Here is a 19,322-nt window from a genome sequence, read left to right as displayed (position 1 = left end):
GGCTTTGAGAGACTGAATTCAAAGTGAAGAAGTGGTCTAGTGTACTTGGTCTACACCACCTGAACCCAGGTTTCTGTTTATGTGTTCATTCTTAAGAAGGAATCACTTCTTTCCTTCCAGCAGAGGTTGATTCCCAAGCTTGGTTCCATCTGGGTTTCAAAGATCCTCATTCATCTTCCTTAATAAGATGTGATGCACATAGTATTTTTCTGTCATCAATTCTAATTCAAAAACATCAAACCAAAGCCTCGCTGATGTGCCAGCCTCTCACTTGATGAACAGAACATGCGTTCTGGTAAAGCCAGGTGTGCGTTCCTGGATTCCGCTCTTGTACTACGTGCAGCAGAGTTGGCAACACGAAACCGTCCGAAGGAAAAGAAAAGCCATGTTGAGGTCCGTTTTCCCTGAGATGAACCATTTGATGAAGCCAGAATGAGGAATAAAGCCATGATTCACAAGCCTAAGAGACGAGAGGTCAGCGTTGCAGCTGGGCCCACTCTCCCCAACTTGATGGGTTCCAACTTGCAGATGTCTGCGCTATTCCAGGCCACAGCCAAGCCCCAGCGTGGGCAGCAGTGCCCAGTGCAGCAACTGTGTTGAGCTGGAGACGGTGGACAGCTTTCATCTCATGTGGGAACCAGAGGGGGGGTGTGTTTGGGGGATGAATTCCTGCACATTCATGCAACTCCCTCTCCAGGCCTTACTGGGCAGGAGCTTGGGTGAGAAGGTGGGGCCAGGAGAGAGAACTAATTTTATGGTACATTTTATGTCTTTCCTTTATTTCATACCACAGTTCTTTTTTTTTTTTTTTTCAAATTTGGGTTGTAAGAATGAAGCAGAAGAAATCGATGGTGCCTCTTCTTTATGAAATAGCTGAAGGTACAATGATAATTACCTTCCTAGCAGCAGCTGAATGAAAAGCTCACAATTACAGCAAAGGAAGGCCCTGGCTGTGCAGGATAAAACTATGATAATTACATCTGTCATATTTGTACTTAGTCCTCATTACATTTCAGGGAAGGCATCCAGTAGTAAATAATGTGCAATCTTTGCTTTTAAATCAGAGGTCATGAAAGTCAATGGGAATTCTGTTTTCCCTCATAGGTTGTCTGAGAGAGAAACCCATGAGCTACATTTAAAACAGCCTGATTATTACTGAGGACACCAAGTTGAGGAATGGTGTTCACACAACAGTCCACTCAAACACAGCACACAAGCTTTATTACCAGGACAACTCTGAAACTCCCAATGATGCTTAAAAACCAGCTTAATTCTTCATTTCACTGTCTATTAAGAGAGAAAAAAAACCATCGTTTAAAGTTTTAATTCAGAATGCATTTAACTATGTAGGGACAGAGTGGCTTTTCAGAAAAGGAAGAGAGGTTGGATGTTCTGACTAGCATAAGAAATTGGCCAAATATAGGAACCACTTCAGTTATTTACAACCAAAATTCTGTGTATAATAATGGTTTATATTCAGTATTTTACTTAAGTAAATCTCAACTCCTAAGAATACAATATAAAAATATGTCAAGTTCAAAAGCCAATCTGCTGACCGGGTGCAGTGGCTCATGCCTGTAATCACAGCACTTTGGGAGGCCAAAGCGGGTGAATCACTTGAGTTCAGAAGTTTAAGACCAGCCTGGCCAACGTAGTGAAACCCCATCTCTACTAAAAACACAAAAACTAGCCAGGCATGGTGGCGCATACCTGTAATCCCAGCTGAGGCAGGAGAAACATTTGAACCCAGGAGGGAGAGGTTGCAGTGAGCCGAGATCATGCCACCACCCTCCAGCCTGGGCTAAAGAACAAGACTCTGTCTCAAAAAAACAAGTCAATCTCCCATTGATTACTGAAGCTACAATTTCCCAATAAATTCCTATATTATAGTATTTGGAAAAGGGACTTGACAAGTCAGATGATGGTTTTCAAGAAAGCGTTTCATGAAATTTGCTTTAAATGTTAGGAAAGGCAGGTGGAGAGGTGGACAGGTGGAGAGGTGGACAGGTGGAGATGTGGACAGGTGGAGATGTGGGGAGGTAGAAATATCTACAGATGAGGCGTGTGCTTATTCTCTGTGCAAGATTTCAGAGTAAAGACGTGATCCCCCGTGCCCTTCCCCAAAGCTGGCCAGATCCTCTTAAGATGTTTAGGTCACAGCTGCCAGAGGCCGGGGCTGGTTTGGGAGCAGAAACTGGCGTTCCCTTCACCTGCCCCGCAGTGGGCGCCTCTGCCACCATGGAGGCTGTTGAGGACTGCAGGACACAGTCCAGTGGTCCTGACATGCTGAGTGCTTCATTTCTAAAATGAGCTTTGTTTGGAATATTGGGGAAATTGTGGCTAAGTTTTTCATGCAGATTAGGATTTCTAAAGATACTTGTTTAGTAATTATCCTCTGATAGCATAAGGCACATCACTAGGCCATCTTTACACTGTGTATTCAGAGAGACAGAGGAACACACCTCACTAGTGTCCTAGTTCGTACGACATCTTCCTAAGAATCAGTCAACCAAGGGATAACAGAGTCAACACAGACAAATGGGCTTTATTTTTATTTTTAAAAAGTAAGCCGGGCACAGTGGCTCATGCCTGTAATCCCAGCACTTTGGGAGGCCAAAGCAGGCGGATTGCCTGAGGTCAGGAGTTTGAGACCAGCCTGGCCAATATGGTGAAACCCCATCTCTACTAAAAATACAAAAAATAGCCGGGTGTGGTGGCACATGCCTGTAATCCCAGCCACTCCGGAGGCTGAGGCAGGAGAATCACTTGAACACAGGAGGCAGAGGTTGCAGTAAGCCAAGATTGCACCACTGCACTCCAGCCTGGATGACAGGGTGAGGCTCCATCTCAAAAAAAAAAAAAAAAAGTAAAAACAGAATTATACTGTTAATTGTACTTGCCTTCTGGCCATTGATTTTCATGAAGTCACTTGGAGTGAGTCACACTGGATTCTCAGTGGTACCGGCCTCTCCAGGCGGGATGTGTTGCTGCAGAAGCCCCTGTCTGGGGAGAAAGCGCTCGGAAATGACTGCACCTCGCCGTTCAGACACTCGGCCCCGCACACCACGGGAGGACACAGCAGCTCTGTACTTGAGGAAGCAGCATTCTTCCTTCTCTCTGGTTCACTGAGGACAGCATGGACGCGTGTTTGCGGGCCGCAGACCACCCGACAGCTTGGCATTCACCTAATTAATTTACAGGTTTTCACTGACAGTTTCAGGATGACCAACACCAGGACACACACATACACACAGATGAGTCTGCACATGCACATGCACTGGAATCCACAGCTAAAGGACACTTAGACACCACATCATCAAAGCTCCTCGCTCCCTGAGCACACCCACCACAGAGATATGGAGACTGAGGCCCGGAGACACTGATGTTCAAGCTCCTCGCTCCCTGAGCTCACCCACCATACAGATATGGAGACTGAGGCCCAGGGACACTGATGTCCAACCTCCTCACTCCCTGAGCACACCCACCATACAGATATGGAGACTGAGGCCCGGAGACCTGACAGGCCTTTGTGTCGGGAACATAACAGTCATACAAATAAAAAGTATATTGCAGTGAAATGGAAAGTAATGAGTAGGAGGCGAAGATTAAGAATGAAGACTGGAGGAAGCCAGAGTAGATGCCGTGTGATCGCTGGGCGGGACAGAGTGACACACACCTACCAAGTCCGGTTGTCACGCAGATGCCCTCATTGGAAAAAGCAATGTTAGTAGAAACTCACTTGATTTCCTCCACAGCCACTTATCCTGCCTGAAAACCTTAAATGTAATAAAATCTCTGTGTGGCCAGTTAAGTATTTGCTTGACTTTTCCTCGAAGCCTGCGTGAAACCACAAGGAGGCCACCTGTGGCCTTTGCAGTTGCTGCTTCCACAAAATCCTTCTGCCCAGAATCATTTTCTGTTCAACAGAATGTGCCTGGAATTAAATGAATGTAATTGTCTCCTGAATTATTGTGAAACCGATGACACATGTCACCACTCGGATCGTCATGCTGTTCCCGCCTTCCCAGTGGCCCCCACAGGACGGCAGGTGGGCAGGAGAGAGGTGAGGCCGGTCCCCACTCAGTCTGCGCAGCCAGTACTTCCTGTTCAGCCATCCCCCTCCCAGCACCCTGACTGTATTTCTCCTGTCTTGGGTATTGGAGCAGGTGATGGGTGTGTGGACTTTAGGACACCTTAACAATTCAGACCTAAATCAACAGTCACCTTATCGACCCTCCTGCAACCCTGTCCAGAATTTTACTTTCAATCACCTATTTCTCATTTTGAAAGCAACTAAATGTGCTAGTTTGAACATGCTTACAATTTTAAAATGTGTTGCTGTAGAAATTGCTCTGGGCAAAAAAAAAAAAAAACAAAAAAACATTTCAGAAGGAGGCAGGGTTTTCCTTTTTATGCGTTACTATTTGCAGGGAAGAGACAGGGGTCTCTGTAAATAGCTGTCACCCCCAACAAATGCATATTTCAAAAAATCAAAACTCCTTATTTCTGCTAAGCATTTTTCTACTGAAACATTCTAATTGGGGCTTTCAGTGACAGTAACATAATTTTACCTGTATTGTGTGTGTTGTGGCGAATTTCAAAACGAGGTCCAGTTTTAATTACGAATCACTAAATCAGATGCACAAAAAGCTTTTCTCCCTGCTTCCCCCCAGCCCCCGGCTAGCGTCACCGTGTTGTTCTGTAAGAATAACTTACATCTGTTCCTTTATGCTCGCCCCTCTTTTATGGTGAACATAATTATAAGGTGCATTTGGTGCCTTCTTTTGTGCTGACAGCCGTCATCTCTGGGGCTGGTGATGGCTGCACGGGGACTCACTGGCTCGCTGTTAAAGAAAACGTGCCCCACGTCAGCTTCCCAAATGCAGCAGTGCTTAAGGTGACACCAGGGCCACCACTGATGTCCTTGTGCGTTGGCTTAAAATTACATAGGGTTAAAATTTGCTCATTTTTCACTGTGTTGAGAAATGTATTCTTAATAATTACCTTGAAATCTGGAGCATTGTAAATCTCGAATCAAACCCTGATAGCAAAAGAGTACATTTTAGTCCTAGACACAATAGAAGAAAGGACTGTGCGTCAGATGCACAAGCAGCTGCCTCCCCAAGGTGAGGTTCCCCCAGCGCAGCATCCGGCTCTCCGGGGGTCGGTCTCTGCAGAGACTTCTGGGAGGTGTGGGGAGGAGCTGGTGAGCCCTGGGGATGATAGTGATGTCCTGGTATCTTCGTGTCCTTTGCAGGGTGGCCTGGGCTTGCCCTCTGGAAGACAGAGCCACCTTCATCTGACGCCCCTCAGCAATGTGCTCAAATCTCACTTGCCTCTCGAGGCTTTGTCCTCAAGTTCTTTTATCTGTGCTTAATCTTCGAAATAAATGTAATAATTATGGTCTTCTAAGCCAACCTTCTCCCATTGGAGCTAGCAAGATGCGTTCGGACAAACTGGGGAGCCGGAGAGCCCACACTTGCCTTCTTTGTTTCTGGTCCCTGCCTGGCGGGGAAACAGAACAGGAGGCCATTCCCAGCAAGGCCCCACCACCCCAGCTCTGCCGCAGACCCAGGCCCAGACCCAGGCCCAGGCCCAGGCCGACCGGCTCTGCTAGTGCCCCCTTCCGCCCCGGCTCTGCCACAGACCCAGGCCCAGGCCCAGGCTGACCGGCTGTGCCCATGCCCCCTTTCCAGGGTACACAAAAACAAGTCCCCACACACGAGTTAACTCCAGCAGGGAAGCAGCAGGTAGCACTAGTTCGTTCTCCCAGGACGCTGGCAAGTTTGTCCATGAGACCTGGAGGAACCGTGTTCACACTCTCCATTGAGAGCTTGGAGCTCAGCCTCACCCCAGCCAGCCCTGTGGCTCTAGCAAGAGGCTCGTTCTCCTGAACACAGGGCAGCCTGGGTGGATTCCATGGCCAGGAAGCTCTGGGGTCACTTGCAGGCTGGAAAGCTCATCCATGTCCTGGGGCCGCACCTGCTGAGTGGGCTAACAACGGCTGCCTGCCCTCCTTGGGCTACTGGTCTTCATTTCTGTTGATGCTGCTCTTAGAACCTCAACCTCAGGTATAAGGAAAGCATTTCAGATGCAGTGGCTCAGGCTGAAGGCTCGGGACAGCTGGGTCCCCACCTGTGCCGGGTGCTCGTTTGAATCAACAAAGGGCAAGTTGTGTGTTGCTCGGCTCAGGAGACGCCACCTTTCCCTCTTCCTGAACCCAGGCTCTGCTTCCTGGCTTCCTAACTTCTGGGCTTCCTAACCTCCAGGCTTCCTAGCCTCCGGGCTTCCTAACCTCCAGGCTTCCTAGCCTCCGGGCTTCCTAGCCTCCAGGCTTCCTAGCCTCCGGGCTTCCTAACCTCCGGGCTTCCTAACCTCCGGGCTTCCTAGCCTCCGGGCTTCCTAACCTCTGGGCTTCCTAGCCTCCGGGCTTCCTAACCTCCGGGCTTCCTAGCCTCCGGGCTTCCTAACCTCCGGGCTTCCTAGCCTCCGGGCTTCCTAACCTCCGGGCTTCCTAGCCTCCGGGCTTCCTAACCTCCAGGCTTCCTAGCCTCCGGGCTTCCTAGCCTCCGGGCTTCCTAACCTCCTGGCTAACCACTGTGGTGTGGTCTTGTCTCCGCAGATGGATCACGACCCGAGGAACCCCACGTACATCGCCACCCAGGGACCGCTGCCCGCCACTGTGGCTGACTTTTGGCAGGTGAACATTTTTAAATTAAAATCTCTCTTTCTGAAAAGAAGATCTCAATAACTGGGTCACGAATCGTGTCTTGAATCTGATTAAGCCAATCAAACTTCTTACAGACGTTCATCAAATGTTACTTATATCAGAATTTCAGTCCGTTCGTATTTTTTATTATCAATCTTTTGTTTTCCAAAACTTGAGTATGAAAAAATTCCCTTTGAGAGATTTAATGCTTTCAAGATCATTACTTTTAAGCCACTTTACATTTGCATTTTATAAAACAGCGAGGATAAAGTTACTAAGTCATTCCATGTTATTGAAATGTGCCTGTTCATGGTGTTGTTATGATGACGGTCATAGCAGGACCCACGTACAGTTTATCATCCTCTCCTGGAGTCCTCTAGGGCATCTAAAGGCCAGGCAGTGCTTCTCTATTCGACACAAGCCCAGGTCACACAGATGAAGGCACAGACCTGAGGGCTGACGTGAATGTCAAACGTCAGCAAATAGAGCAACATGCAGAGGGCAGGTGGGGTCTTCCTTCTCCAGCTGCCCCTGGGTCGCCCCTCACCAGTGACAAAGCTGAATAGGAATGGGTTCTGGAACCTGGAATGTGGCCATGAGTTACCGCAGGAGCACAGGCACCGGCGCGTGTCGGGCACACCAGCCAACCCTGAGCCTGGCAGAGAGGAGCTCCTAAGGAGAGTCGAGGTGGGGACGAAGGTGGGAAGCGACGTGTCACCCACGCGGCAGAATCCAGGCAGGGAGGTGCCTGTCGCAGCAGTGACGCTGGGATCAGGCTGCAGCCTCCTGGCAATCCACGGCCCGGGCCTCCTGGCGATCCGCAGCCCGGGCCTCCTGGCGATCACAGCCCGGGCCTCCTGGCGATCCGCAGCCCGGGCCTCCTGGCGATCCGCAGCCCGGGCCTCCTGGCGATCCGCAGCCCGGGCCTCCTGGCGATCCGCAGCCCGGGCCTCCTGGCGATCCGCAGCCCGGGCCTCCTGGCGATCCGCAGCCCGGGCCTCCTGGCGATCCGCAGCCCGGGCCTCCTGGCGATCCGCAGCCCGGGCACCCGTGCAGCACTGGGGTGAGACATTTCCTGATGTTGCTGTGCACCGGAGTCGGTAAATTCACTTCTACCCCAGGCTCTTCCTATTCCCTTCACTTCTCTTTCCTGGCTTTCCCGTCAGCCTCGCGTGACTCCGATTGCAGGAAGGGGAGCCTCCTCTCTCTGCCCTTGAGAACAGTCTCTGCAGGGCTTTCCAGAAAAGTCAGGAACAGACCCGGGTTCCCAAGGGCCTCCGAGCACCCTTGCATGGTGAGCATTTGATTCCTCAGGTGCCATCATCCCATTTTATGGGCAAGACACGTGGGTATTGGAGAGATAGCATCACCTACCCAGCACAGCTCAGATGACGCCAGGATCTAAAACACATCGGTATGACCTCCTGCTCTTTGTGTCTGCCTGTGTCTTCACACTACTGAAAATAAATAAATAAAACTAAACTGCGTCTCTGTGTGACATTGAAGCTTGTAATCCCGGTGTGGCACGGTGAACCTGTGGCACTTGGATGGTTTTGGGGGCACTTGGGCTCCCTTCTTGTCACAGCTGGGGAGTTGCCCAGCCCAGTGAGAACACGCCTGTCCCAGGGAAGATGGCACCCTGGGGCCCATCGTCTCGGGAGTTTCGTGATAGGAAGGTCTTTGCATGGCATACACCTGCCTTCCTGAAACATGGACCCATCCATCCCAGCGCTGCCCTTAGAATGGAGCCCCAGGGCCCGTCCAGGGATGCCCCCTGCTGCGCACGCTCACCCCGGCCTCTCAGGGAAAAGGACAGAGTGTTCGGAATTGGAGGGCGGGCAGAGAATACCCACGGAGTCCTAATACCACCAGAGTTTTCATCCACCTCAACCCATTACCCAAAATGTGCTTATTTGTGTGTGGCATGGAGTGCCCCCAAATATGTGTTCTTTCATTTTTATGAGCCCTTGGGCCCCCACAGCCCAACATCAACTTCATCTCCTCACCTGTGCAAGACTTCTCTGTCCAGCAAAGCCACAGGGTCTGGAGGGCGTCCATGCTCAACGACCACAATGATGCCCACATCCACCCTCGGTTCAGCAGGTGCCACATCCACCCACCATCCTGTGTGAAGGCCCTTGGCGTCCACACTCAACGGCCATGATGATGCCCACATCCACCCTCGGTTCAGCAGGTGCCACCTCCACCCTCCGTCCTGTGTGAAGGCTCTCAGCGTCCACGCTCAACGACCACGATGATGCCCACATCCACCCTCGGTTCAGCAGGTGCCACATCCACCCTCTGTCCTGTGTGAAGGCTCTTGGCGTCCACGCTCAACGACCACAGTGATGCCCACATCCACCCTCAGTTCAGCAGGTGCCACCTCCACCCTCCGTCCTGTGTGAAGGCTCTCAGCGTCCACGCTCAACGACCACGATGATGCCCACATCCACCCTCGGTTCAGCAGGTGCCACATCCACCCTCTGTCCTGTGTGAAGGCTCTTGGTGTCCACGCTCAACGACCACAGTGATGCCCACATCCACCCTCAGTTCAGCAGGTGCTGGGTCCTGTGTGAAGCTCTCACATGCTGACCTGTAGTCTTTGTGATCCGTGAGACTCAGAGGCTCATAGCGTGCCCAGATTCCTGTGGCTAGTGAATAGAAGGCATGAACCATTTTTCTTACTGTTTTTTATGGATAGTTGCAATTGTTGGAGGCAATTCATTTGATCAGTGTTTACATCTTTTGGGCTATTTTAGAGTGATTATCAGGAGCATACATTCTTGAAACTGAAATAATGCATCTCTAAATGAAATAAGTAGAGACAAATTTTAAAGCAAGGTGAAATGCAAGATAATTTTGAGACACATGTCAGTCAGCAGGTATCAGGTGGTTCCAGGAAACCCCAGCATCCCTCAACCTGGTCACAGCTTTTCTAAGACAAGAGCTCATGGCCAGTAGCCTCAGCCCTCCCAGGATGTTCTCGAGCGTGCCAGCCCAGCAGAGCCTCTGAGAAATTGTGAACTAAAGAAACTCGCTTCATTTTGCTTCCTGCAGACTTCCCTGACCACGACGTCATTGCTTCCACATCATCCCTCATCCTGGGGATCCCTCTGTGCAGAACACAGGAGCTGCCCACCATCGATGCCATAAATCCACACAGAGCAGGATGGAGGAGAGTTGCTTCCTAGCACAGTCACATTTGCCTGGGAGGCCTCTAAACCGTGTGTTTTAGAATGTCAGCATCTCTCAGGCGTTGCTCTTCATTGAATAATTACCAGTAAGCCCCAAGATTGACATTCTTAAAAAATCAAAGTTAGGGTTCTCTTTGCCCTCTCTGGCTTAGCAGAATGCAGGCAGAGGAAGAACACCTGTCTTTAAAACCTCCCACGGAAGGCAGAACTTTTCCAAACCCACGGTAACGTGTATTTTTAAGGACAAAGCTGGATTTGAAATGCGAAGTTGGTGATGACGAAGTCAACAGGCTGAGTTGGAGTGACCGTCTCCTCCTGCATCCCCCTTCTGGACCATTCCCAGATGCTGACCAAGGATCGGGACACAGACTGAAGATTATGGATCATCCCAAAGCACCTTCCTTTTATCTCCAGCTGTTGATGCTGATCTGAAGCTCCTCCTTGGGGCGGGTTCACAGGTGTTTCTTCTCTGTCGGTAATCAGCAAATTCCAGGAAGAAAGCGTGAGCGTGAGAAAGGCCGTGATGGGAATGACAGCCGTGTCCGCCCCAGGCCCGTGCACTCCTTGGGGGATTTGAAGTGTCCCCCTCATCTCTGCCTTGCTGTCACACAGCTTTTCCCCACCGTGGATTTATGTTGGGGTACAAATTTCCCTCCTCTTCTAGGATGTCAGTCATTGAACTGAGAGCTCATCCTAGCCTGTGTGACCTCACCTTAACTTGACCACATATGCAAAGACCCTGTTTCCAAATAAGACCACATTCACGGGTTCCAGGTGGACATGGATTTGGGGGTACATGATGCTACCCAGAACAATGGCTAAGAAGAAAAAAGACCTTTTCCAAGCAGCTAATTGGCACCCACATGACATGGTGATGGGTCAGGAGTCCGTTTGGAGGTCACTGGGAGGCTGGAGGCAGAGGAGCCAGGAGGGCCCCAAGGTCCTCAGCAAGAAATGCTGCACAGGGGCCCATCAGTCCAGAAAGGAGGAGCCTGGAAGAGGGGTTCAGGGGAAGTCCCCTCGGTGAGCATGGGGCATCGAGGTCACTCCACGCGCACCAGCCTCTCCCCCAGCATGGCACCACGATGCCCCGTCAGCTCCCCTTCCCGCAGGGCCCACGGCACCTCTGTCTATGCTGCGGCCGTGAGCAAAGCCCAGAACGTGCATGAAAATCCACGGAGGGTCGCCACTCACTGCACACGCGGTGCTTTCCTGCAGCGAACCAGCTCTATATGGACACTGGATGCATTTCAAGAATTTGATTTCCAAAATTTGACTTACATCAAGAAATTCCTAAAAATAAATTCATTACCTAAAGGAAGATGTACCCCAAATTAATTCCTTGTCTGTGAGTGCTCTCCAAATCATTCGGCTGAATTCCTGGCCCTTGCTCAGAGGGGTCTGTGGAAGTCTGAGTTACAGTTCAAAAATTAGTGTTACTAGTAAGTACTAAACTGGCCTAGAAATAAAACATCCCTCAAGGAAAGAATACCCATTTTGGGGTGAGGGTGTCATTTTGTCATATAAACATTTTTTTTTAAAGTGTAGAACAATTTTAAAGGAAGAATGGAAAGAAAACTTAAGTATGGGACAATCTTGTGCTACATTATTTGAAGTCATATCAAGATCTTAGAAAGAAACATATCAACCGTCGTCTCTGCTGGTCATTCTGGGATCATATGTGGAATATGATGTTCATTCTGGGATCATAAATTCAAAAAGGGTGCTGACATTCAAAATACAAAAGAAAAAGAAGCCAGAGAGTTTGGTGGAAATAGCCGGGGTGGTGAGTTTTGAAAATCACTGCAGGAGGCAGGAAAAGCCGTCCTCGGCATAGAGCGCCACCCACAAGCTCCCTCTTCCATCCACGCCGCCGCTGTCAGTCCAGATGTCACAAGGGAACTTGGCCTCGGCTGGCGTCTGGACTTCGTGGTGCATAAAACTTTCTTTTTAAAAACCTAAGACTCTATTATTTAGATCTCAAGAAGGGTTAAAAATATTCTAATAAATTTTAAATTAGGAACACGAGTTTGGCTTTGTGAGGTTTTACTATTTTGTTCAATGCTTCTCAATAAGGAGTCTTAACACCTCATACCCATCCGTTGACACCTCCAGGCGTTGAGCTCTGGTTGCTGTCAACACGCCGCTTGGGGAGGAGGCTGAATATCAGGAAGGAAGGCGAGAGGAGAAGGCAGGTCTCCATGATCCACTCCTGGATCCCTGCAGCTCTGGGTACCTGACAGATAGCCTTTCTCTAGAAAGTGTATTTTAATATGCAAAGACGCCTCCCAGCTGCCAAATGGGGCCGCCTTGAGTGAAAGACACACACCCATTGGAGGAGACATTTGAGTCCAGTTGGCATGAGGAAAGGGGGCTGGGGGAAGAAAGGAAGTCCCATTTATTGAGCTCTTCGATGCCACACCCTGGGCAGGCATTTCCCATGTGGGATCTCATTTGGCCGAGCCATTGACCCTGCCATGAAGCCATCGTGAGCCTCCCGTCATTTCACCTCATGGGGTCCCCGGAGGCGTCAGATTCACAGAGGCAGACAGTAGGGGGTAGTGGCCAGGGGCTCAGGGAGGGGACAGTGGGGAGGGACTTGATGGGGACAGGGCTTCCGTTTGGGGAGATGAGAATGCTCTGAAGAGCGTGGTGACAGTGACAGTTGCAGAATGGTGAGAGGGCCCTCACTGCCGCTGCACTGTGCACTTACAAATGGTAAATTATATGTTAGGTATCTTTTACTACAATTAAAATAGAGATATATAGAGCGAGCCCAATTCTACCCAGGATGAAGCTGTGGCCCAGAGAGCCATAAGGACCCACCCAGATCCACACAGCTGGTGGGAGGCAAAGCCCATTCTAGACCCAGACGTGTAGTACCAGGGTGTCTCTTCAGCACACACGCTCCTTACAGATGAAGAAGGCACAGTGATTCATGAAGACATCTCTATAAACAGAAAAGAGAGATCCAGCTGCGGTGACCTCGGCATGTCCAGAGTAGGTGTTGTTTACAAAAATACACGGGTGCATAGTCTCAAGGCACAGAATATGTGAAAGTCAAAGTCCTCAGAGACAGGAGATAAAGTGATGCTTTCTCCAGGTGCCGAGACTTCCCCATGGGGAAGCGAGGTCTGCACCTTCCCGGGGACGTGGCCCCATAGTGCGTCCCCAGCCTAGTCGTGTCTTGGTGCACAGGGCGGCTGTCACAGAGAAGCCCCTGTGGGCAGGACTGCAGCTGGAGGATTAGGACTGCCGGGGAGGCAGGGGAGGGGACGCAGGCATCGATATTGCATCACGGACCACCTCCCTACTGCCTGCACCTGCTGCGCCACCTTCTACCACACCCAGTGCTATGCGGCTCGCGTCAACCGAAGGGAGTTGGCCACCCGCCATCCCCCCCTTTCCTATTTTTAGAAAGAGCTGCAGAATTATGTGCTCTTCTTCCAGAGAGAGCTTCTGTGTGTCACCACCAAACACTGGCTGTGCCCAGGAGATACACAACAGCTGTTTCTAAACCAGAAATGTAGGCAGCGTAGTCTGTCACGATCAGGTGCAGGGTGGATGTCTGCAGATGTGACATGGAAAGCCAGGGCCCTGGAGCCCAGGCACGGGGACAGCCACCGCGGGAACCCAGGCATGGGGACAGCCACCGCGGGAACTGGCTCCCCGTATGGGAGGCTCAGCCAAGAGGACAACTCCAAAGTTCAGCCTTGCCTCTCCTGCCTGACGAACAGGCTGCCTTTCAGGACGGAGTCAAACACGAAGCAGCTCCCCTGGCCCCCAGAGAGAGCACAAAGCGCTTGCTGAAGTCAGCAGGTGTCCCGCTGGCATCGGATGTGTGTTGACTCTTATTGCACATCAACATTTTACCAAGAAAAAGGTGCACTATCAATTTCTAGTTTCCGCTTTCTAAAAGTGTTCTGTAATGAAGCCTCAGCTGGGGGGATACGTTTTCTCATTTCCAAATTGATAAGCTTGATGTAAATACAGCTTTTTATTATTTGGCATCTGTAGATCATAGTTCTTACTGTGGTTAAGAAAAAAACCTGAACTTGGAACTGTGGAAGACCCAAAGAATTTAACGGTGTTTCCTTCCAACTGCCTGCCAGCCACCGGCGACAAGGCCGAGGTGCAGGAGAATGACAGTTGAGAGCTGACTGTCACCGTGCAGGGCTGCCTACCACCCAGCACCAGTGGCTCATCTGCCTGTCTGTCTGCCTGTCCATCTGCCCGTCTGCCTGCCTGTCTACCTGTCTGCCTATCTGTCTGCCTGTCTTCCTAACTGTCTTGTCTGTCTGCCTGTCTGCCTGCCTCTCTGCCTGTCTTGTCTCTGTCTGCCTGCCTGTCTTGTCTGCCTGTCTGCCTACCTGTCTGTCTGTGTATCTGCCTGTCTGCTGTGTCAGCCACTGCGATAGTCCAGGCAGGGGTGGGTGGGAAGATGGCAGGCCTGGATTCCACACCATGCACTGTCTCTGGGCAGCTTCCTTGATCAGCCCAGGAAGACCACTGCAGGCATCACGATCAGCACCACCAGCAACCAAACCTCAGAGCATCCAGAGATGACCCTGGCCTGGCCTCCGTGGAGGGGATGGTCCTACAACACCTAATTTTTAAAAACGTTTCAATCCTCCAAAGATGGCATCTGCTCAGCCTGAGCTGGTTCACGGCCCCCAGCGACTCACAACTGTTTTAATGTTCCCTTGGCATGTGGGAGGCAGGGGCCCTGAGCGTCCAGGACAGACCCGGCATCCAGCAGCAGGGCCCTGAGCCTCCAGGACAGACCCAGGATCCAGCAGCGGGGCCCCGAATCTCCAGGACAGACCCAGGATCCAGCAGCGGGGCCCCTGAGTCTCCAGGACAGGCCCAGGATCCAGCAGCAGGGGCCCCAAGCCTCCAGGACAGACCCAGGATCCAGCAGCAGGGCCCCTGAGTCTCCAGGACAGGCCCAGGATCCGGCAGCGGGGCCCCTGAGTCTCCAGGACAGACCCAGGATCCGGCAGCGGGGCCCCTGAGTCTCCAGGACAGGCCCAGGATCCGGCAGCGGGGCCCCTGAGTCTCCAGGACAGACCCAGGATCCGGCAGCGGGGCCCCTGAGTCTCCAGGACAGGCCCAGGATCCAGCAGCGGGGCCCCTGAGTCTCCAGGACAGACCCAGGATCCAGCAGCGGGGCCCCTGAGTCTCCAGGACAGGCCCAGCGTCCAGCAGCAGGGGCCCCGAGTCTCCAGGACAGGCCCGGTGTCCAACAGCAGGGGCCCTGAGTCTCCAGGACAGACCCAGGATCCAGCAGCAGGGCCCTGAGTCTCCAGGACAGGCCCGGTGTCCAACAGCAGGGGCCCTGAGTCTCCAGGACAGACCCGGTGTCTGGCAGCCTCTCCTTTCTCGTCAGATGTGTCCAGCCCCAGGCCACAGTGTCTGCTCTGGGTCCTTGGTTACCTTAAGTGGTCTGGCTCCAAGAGCATGAGAATGTCCCCCAGTCCCTGCGGCTTCCTAGTGTGGGTAAAGACTCAGCTTGCTCATCATCCTGTTCCACCCCCTGGACAGTGACTGGCGCGAGACGGAACCGTCTGCAGATCTCACAGACTCTGGAGTGAAGAGAGACTCAGGGGATTAGCGGAGGGAAATGACTTCGGAGCCTGCTACCTCACAGATGGGTTGATTTTAAGGCACGTTACTTGATTAAAGGGAAGCATGAGAGTTGTGTTAATTCTTAGGAATTAACATGAGAGTTGTGTTAATTCTTAGGAATTAACATGAGAGTTGTGTTAATTCTTAGTTAATTTCTTAGGAAAAACATGATTTTTCATTTCCATGATTGATAAGTACTTTAACCACATGCCTGAGACTTTCCAGGACATCGTTATATTTCAAAGGTTTGGTCTTGCTGGATTTTTTTCTATTCATAAATTCACGAACCTTTAAAGGTGAAAGAAACTGTTTCTCACATTGCCTTATCTAAATTCTGGGTTTGAAACCTATGACCTCAAAGCTTGTCCGTGGTTCTGCTCAGGACAGTGCAAAGATGGTCGGTCAGTCTCTCGCCACACACGTGCGGAATTTAAAATGGGACTCAAGTAGAAAGGACAGGTCCAGCTTTCCTTTCTGACTGATTCTTATGGCTCCAGCTGAGAACGGCAGGCTCTGCTGCTCCTGTGTGTGATTGGTTCCCAGCCTCCACCCAGCTCCTCTCCTCCCCACTCCTCCTCCCTTCTTCCTCTTCCTCTTCCTCTCTTGCTTGACAACTGGATCTGAGGCATTTATGTCAGGTCCTGATCTTGAAAAGGAAAGGCCGCCCAGTGCAGCAGCTCCCCGCAAGGAGACCAGGCGCATATTTAACTGGGAACATGAGCACAGGCAGAGGCCACAGGGAGTTTCAGTGACGCCTGTGCCAGGTGACTTCCTGTGCAGGTCCAATGCCTGATCACAAAGGCACCCACGGTGGTCACACAAAGGCTGAGTGGAGAGGAAGTCCAGTGTGTGAGTGTGCATTCCCACCATGGGAACCCGTACGCGGCAGGGTGGCCACCCCAAGCCACACGGGGTCTGCTTGCACACAAGCAGGCTGTGAGTCCCTCCCGGAGAACACAGACCCGACTTTGGTGGAGTGGCAAGTCCTCGTTCTGAGGCTTCTCCTTTCTTCTGGGCAGCAATACTGCTGGTGGAAAAGTCCCAGAGGTTGCTGCAGCTGCTCCTCAGCCCTGGATGGGGCTGCGAGGCGGCATAGGCGTCGATCTGATAGCAGCACAGGGGGGTTCCTCCCGCTGCCCCCTCATCAGCCTTTCTATCAGCACTGCTGACGTGTGTGTGGGCTACGTCACCTCATCGTGTCATCCCTAAATGAATCCCACACTGACATATTTGTTTACTAAAAAAAAGCCAGATAGGTGCACCATGAGTTGGTCATGGATGGCATCACAAAGGTTTTGTCACCCTGCATTGGGTTATATTACCGTGGCCAAAGATGCGTGTTGTGGCTTGGAGCCTGTGACTGTCACGGAACCAGAGCCACAAAGGCTGAAGCTTCATTTCTTAGGACTGTCCTCTGGGCAGGGTGAGAGCAGAGTTGAAGGTTTCCCCTGCAAAAGATGTAACACACACTATTTCTTCCTCTTTAATCTGTCTCAGACCACACAGTTTAACTTCCCGGCGTTGGTGAGCTCCTAAGTAGTGAAATACAAGTGTTTTCCCATTAACTGACTCCTCATCCTTTTAAATTTAGCTGCATCTTCTTTATAAGTCTAAACCTCTGTTCAGCCCACGAGAGGACACTCACAACAGAAATGAGCAGAAATGAGCTGTGCAGCAGAATTGCGTGGGCCCTGCACCTGCTCTGGAGGAAATGCATCTTCATGGCAACCGCTTCAGTGGGATGCAGTTACCTTGCTTGTTTTTTTAAAACTGAACACTTGTCTGTACATTTAAGCAAGTCCTGGAGGACTTCTGCCATGCAAGCCTTTGATAACATTTTCTTTTGGTTATCTTTTTTTACATAAATATCCAAACGGCCTCTTAGAAATGTGAATTGTTTTCAATGAAGCATCTGTTAGATGCCATGGAGGTATCTGGACTAGGATGAGTCCAGATACCTTACTAGAAAAGGTAATTGGACTAGGATGGAGTCTTTAAAGAGATGATAGTCTGGTAGAGGAAAGACATATGGGCAAAGACAAGACTAACACAGGCAGGAAGGGACACATCACAAAAGATCTAAGTAGAAGGAGGAGAAGCTTTCCTCCTGAAGGGGCCCAGGGATGTTTTGTAGAGAAAATGGCCTGGCGTTTCACTATTTCAGTTTTTTGTTTTGTTTTTCAGAGATGGGATCTCACTATGTTGCCCAGGCTGGTCCTGAACTCCTGGGCTCAAATGATCCTCCCACCCACCTTAGCCTCCCAACTAGCTGGGACTACAGGTGCACACCACCACATCCAGCTCAAATGTTTCTCTATTTCAGATTGATCATCTTCCCTTAAATCAGGTCTCAGTGGGGCTTTAGAAGAGCTTTTTCTAAGAGTGTGTTTGTGTGTGTGTGTGTGTGTGTGTGTGTGTATGTGTGTTTGAGACAGAGTCTCGCTCTGTCGCCCAGGCTGGCGTGCAGTGGCATGATCTCGGCTCACTGCAACCTCTGCCTCCCAGGCACAAGCAGTTCTCCTGCCTCAGCCTCCTGAGTAGCTGGGATTACAGCACCCACCAACACACGTGGCTAATTTTCTATTTTTAGTAAAGACAGGGTTTTGCCATGTTGGCAAGGCTAGTCTCGAACTCCTGACCTCAAGTGATTTGCCTGCCTTGGCCTCCCAAAGTGCTGGGATTAGAGGTGCGAGCCCCTGTGCCTGGTTGAGTTGTTTTTACTTGTAAATGTTTAAGGTGTACAGCCTGATGTTCTGACACACGCAGACATCGTGAATGATGACCACGGTCAAGCTAATGAATACACGTCTCCTCGCGGACTTACCGTTTCTTTGTGTGTGGTGAGAGCACCTGAAGCCTACTCTCCTGGCAAATCTCTGTGCCCAACACTTTTATTAACTACAGTCACCATGCTGAATGCCAGGTCTCCAGAATTCAGCCGTCCTCTACTGAAAGTTTCTACCTTTGGATCAATTGCTCCCCATTCCGCCCTCAGCCCCAGGCCCTGGCAGCCCCCCTTCTACTCTGTCCCTGAGTTCGTCCTTTTTAGGTGCCACATGTGAGTGAGATCATGGGGTGCCTGTCCTTCTGTGTCCGGCTTATTTCAATTTAACATCGTGTCCTCCAGGTTCATCCATGTTGTCAAAAATGACAGGAGTTCATTCTTTCTTAAGGCTGAATAATATTTCATTGTGTATATACCACATTTTCTTTAGCCATTATCCATTGACGGACATGTGGGTTGTTCCAAATCTTGTTTATTGTGAATAGTTCTGCAATAAACAAAGGGGTGCTGATGTCCCTTCCACACACTGATTTTATTTCCTTTGGGTCTATACCCAGAAGTGGGATTGCTGGATCACACGGTGGTTCTGTGTAATTGTTTGAGGCTCTCTATACTGGTTTTATTATTTTTTTGTTTTCTTTTTTTTTTTTTTTTTGAGGTGGAGTTTTGCTCTCGTTACCCAGGCTGGAGTGCAATGGCACGATCTTGGCTCACTGCAGCCTCCGCCTCCCAGGTTCAAGAGGTTCTCCTGCCTCAGCCTCCTGAGTAGCTGGGATTACAGGTGCATGCCATGATGCCCGGCTAATTTTTGTATTTTTAGTAGAGACGGTGTTTCACCATGTTGGTCAGGCTGGTCTTGAACTCTTGACCTCATGATCCACCTGCCTTGGCCTCCCAAAGTGCTGGGATTACAGGTGTGAGCCACCATGCCTGGCCCTCCATACTGTTTTCTGTAAAGGCTGCCCTCACTCACATTGCTACCGTATAGTGTGTAAGGTTCCCTCTC

General features: G+C 50.7%; 1 protein-coding gene across 3 annotated transcripts in view; it reads left to right on the top strand.

Annotated features, from left to right (window-relative positions):
• The window catches only part of PTPRN2 (protein tyrosine phosphatase receptor type N2), a 1,025,817-nt gene that overhangs the window by 961,965 nt on the left and 44,530 nt on the right, over window positions 1-19,322 (top strand). For all 3 annotated transcript variants that reach the window (XM_054495208.1, XM_054495209.1, XM_054495207.1), the window contains one exon: window positions 6,623-6,700. In XM_054495208.1, the coding sequence (XP_054351183.1) occupies window positions 6,623-6,700 (78 nt within the window). The remainder of the gene's footprint in view (window positions 1-6,622; window positions 6,701-19,322) is intronic.

Source organism: Pongo pygmaeus, chromosome 6, assembly GCF_028885625.2.
Source record: "Pongo pygmaeus isolate AG05252 chromosome 6, NHGRI_mPonPyg2-v2.0_pri, whole genome shotgun sequence".
Classification (NCBI taxonomy): domain Eukaryota; kingdom Metazoa; phylum Chordata; class Mammalia; order Primates; family Hominidae; genus Pongo; species Pongo pygmaeus.
The sequence above is the reverse complement of the archived record's forward strand: the minus strand, read 5'-3'. Positions and strand labels throughout refer to the sequence as shown.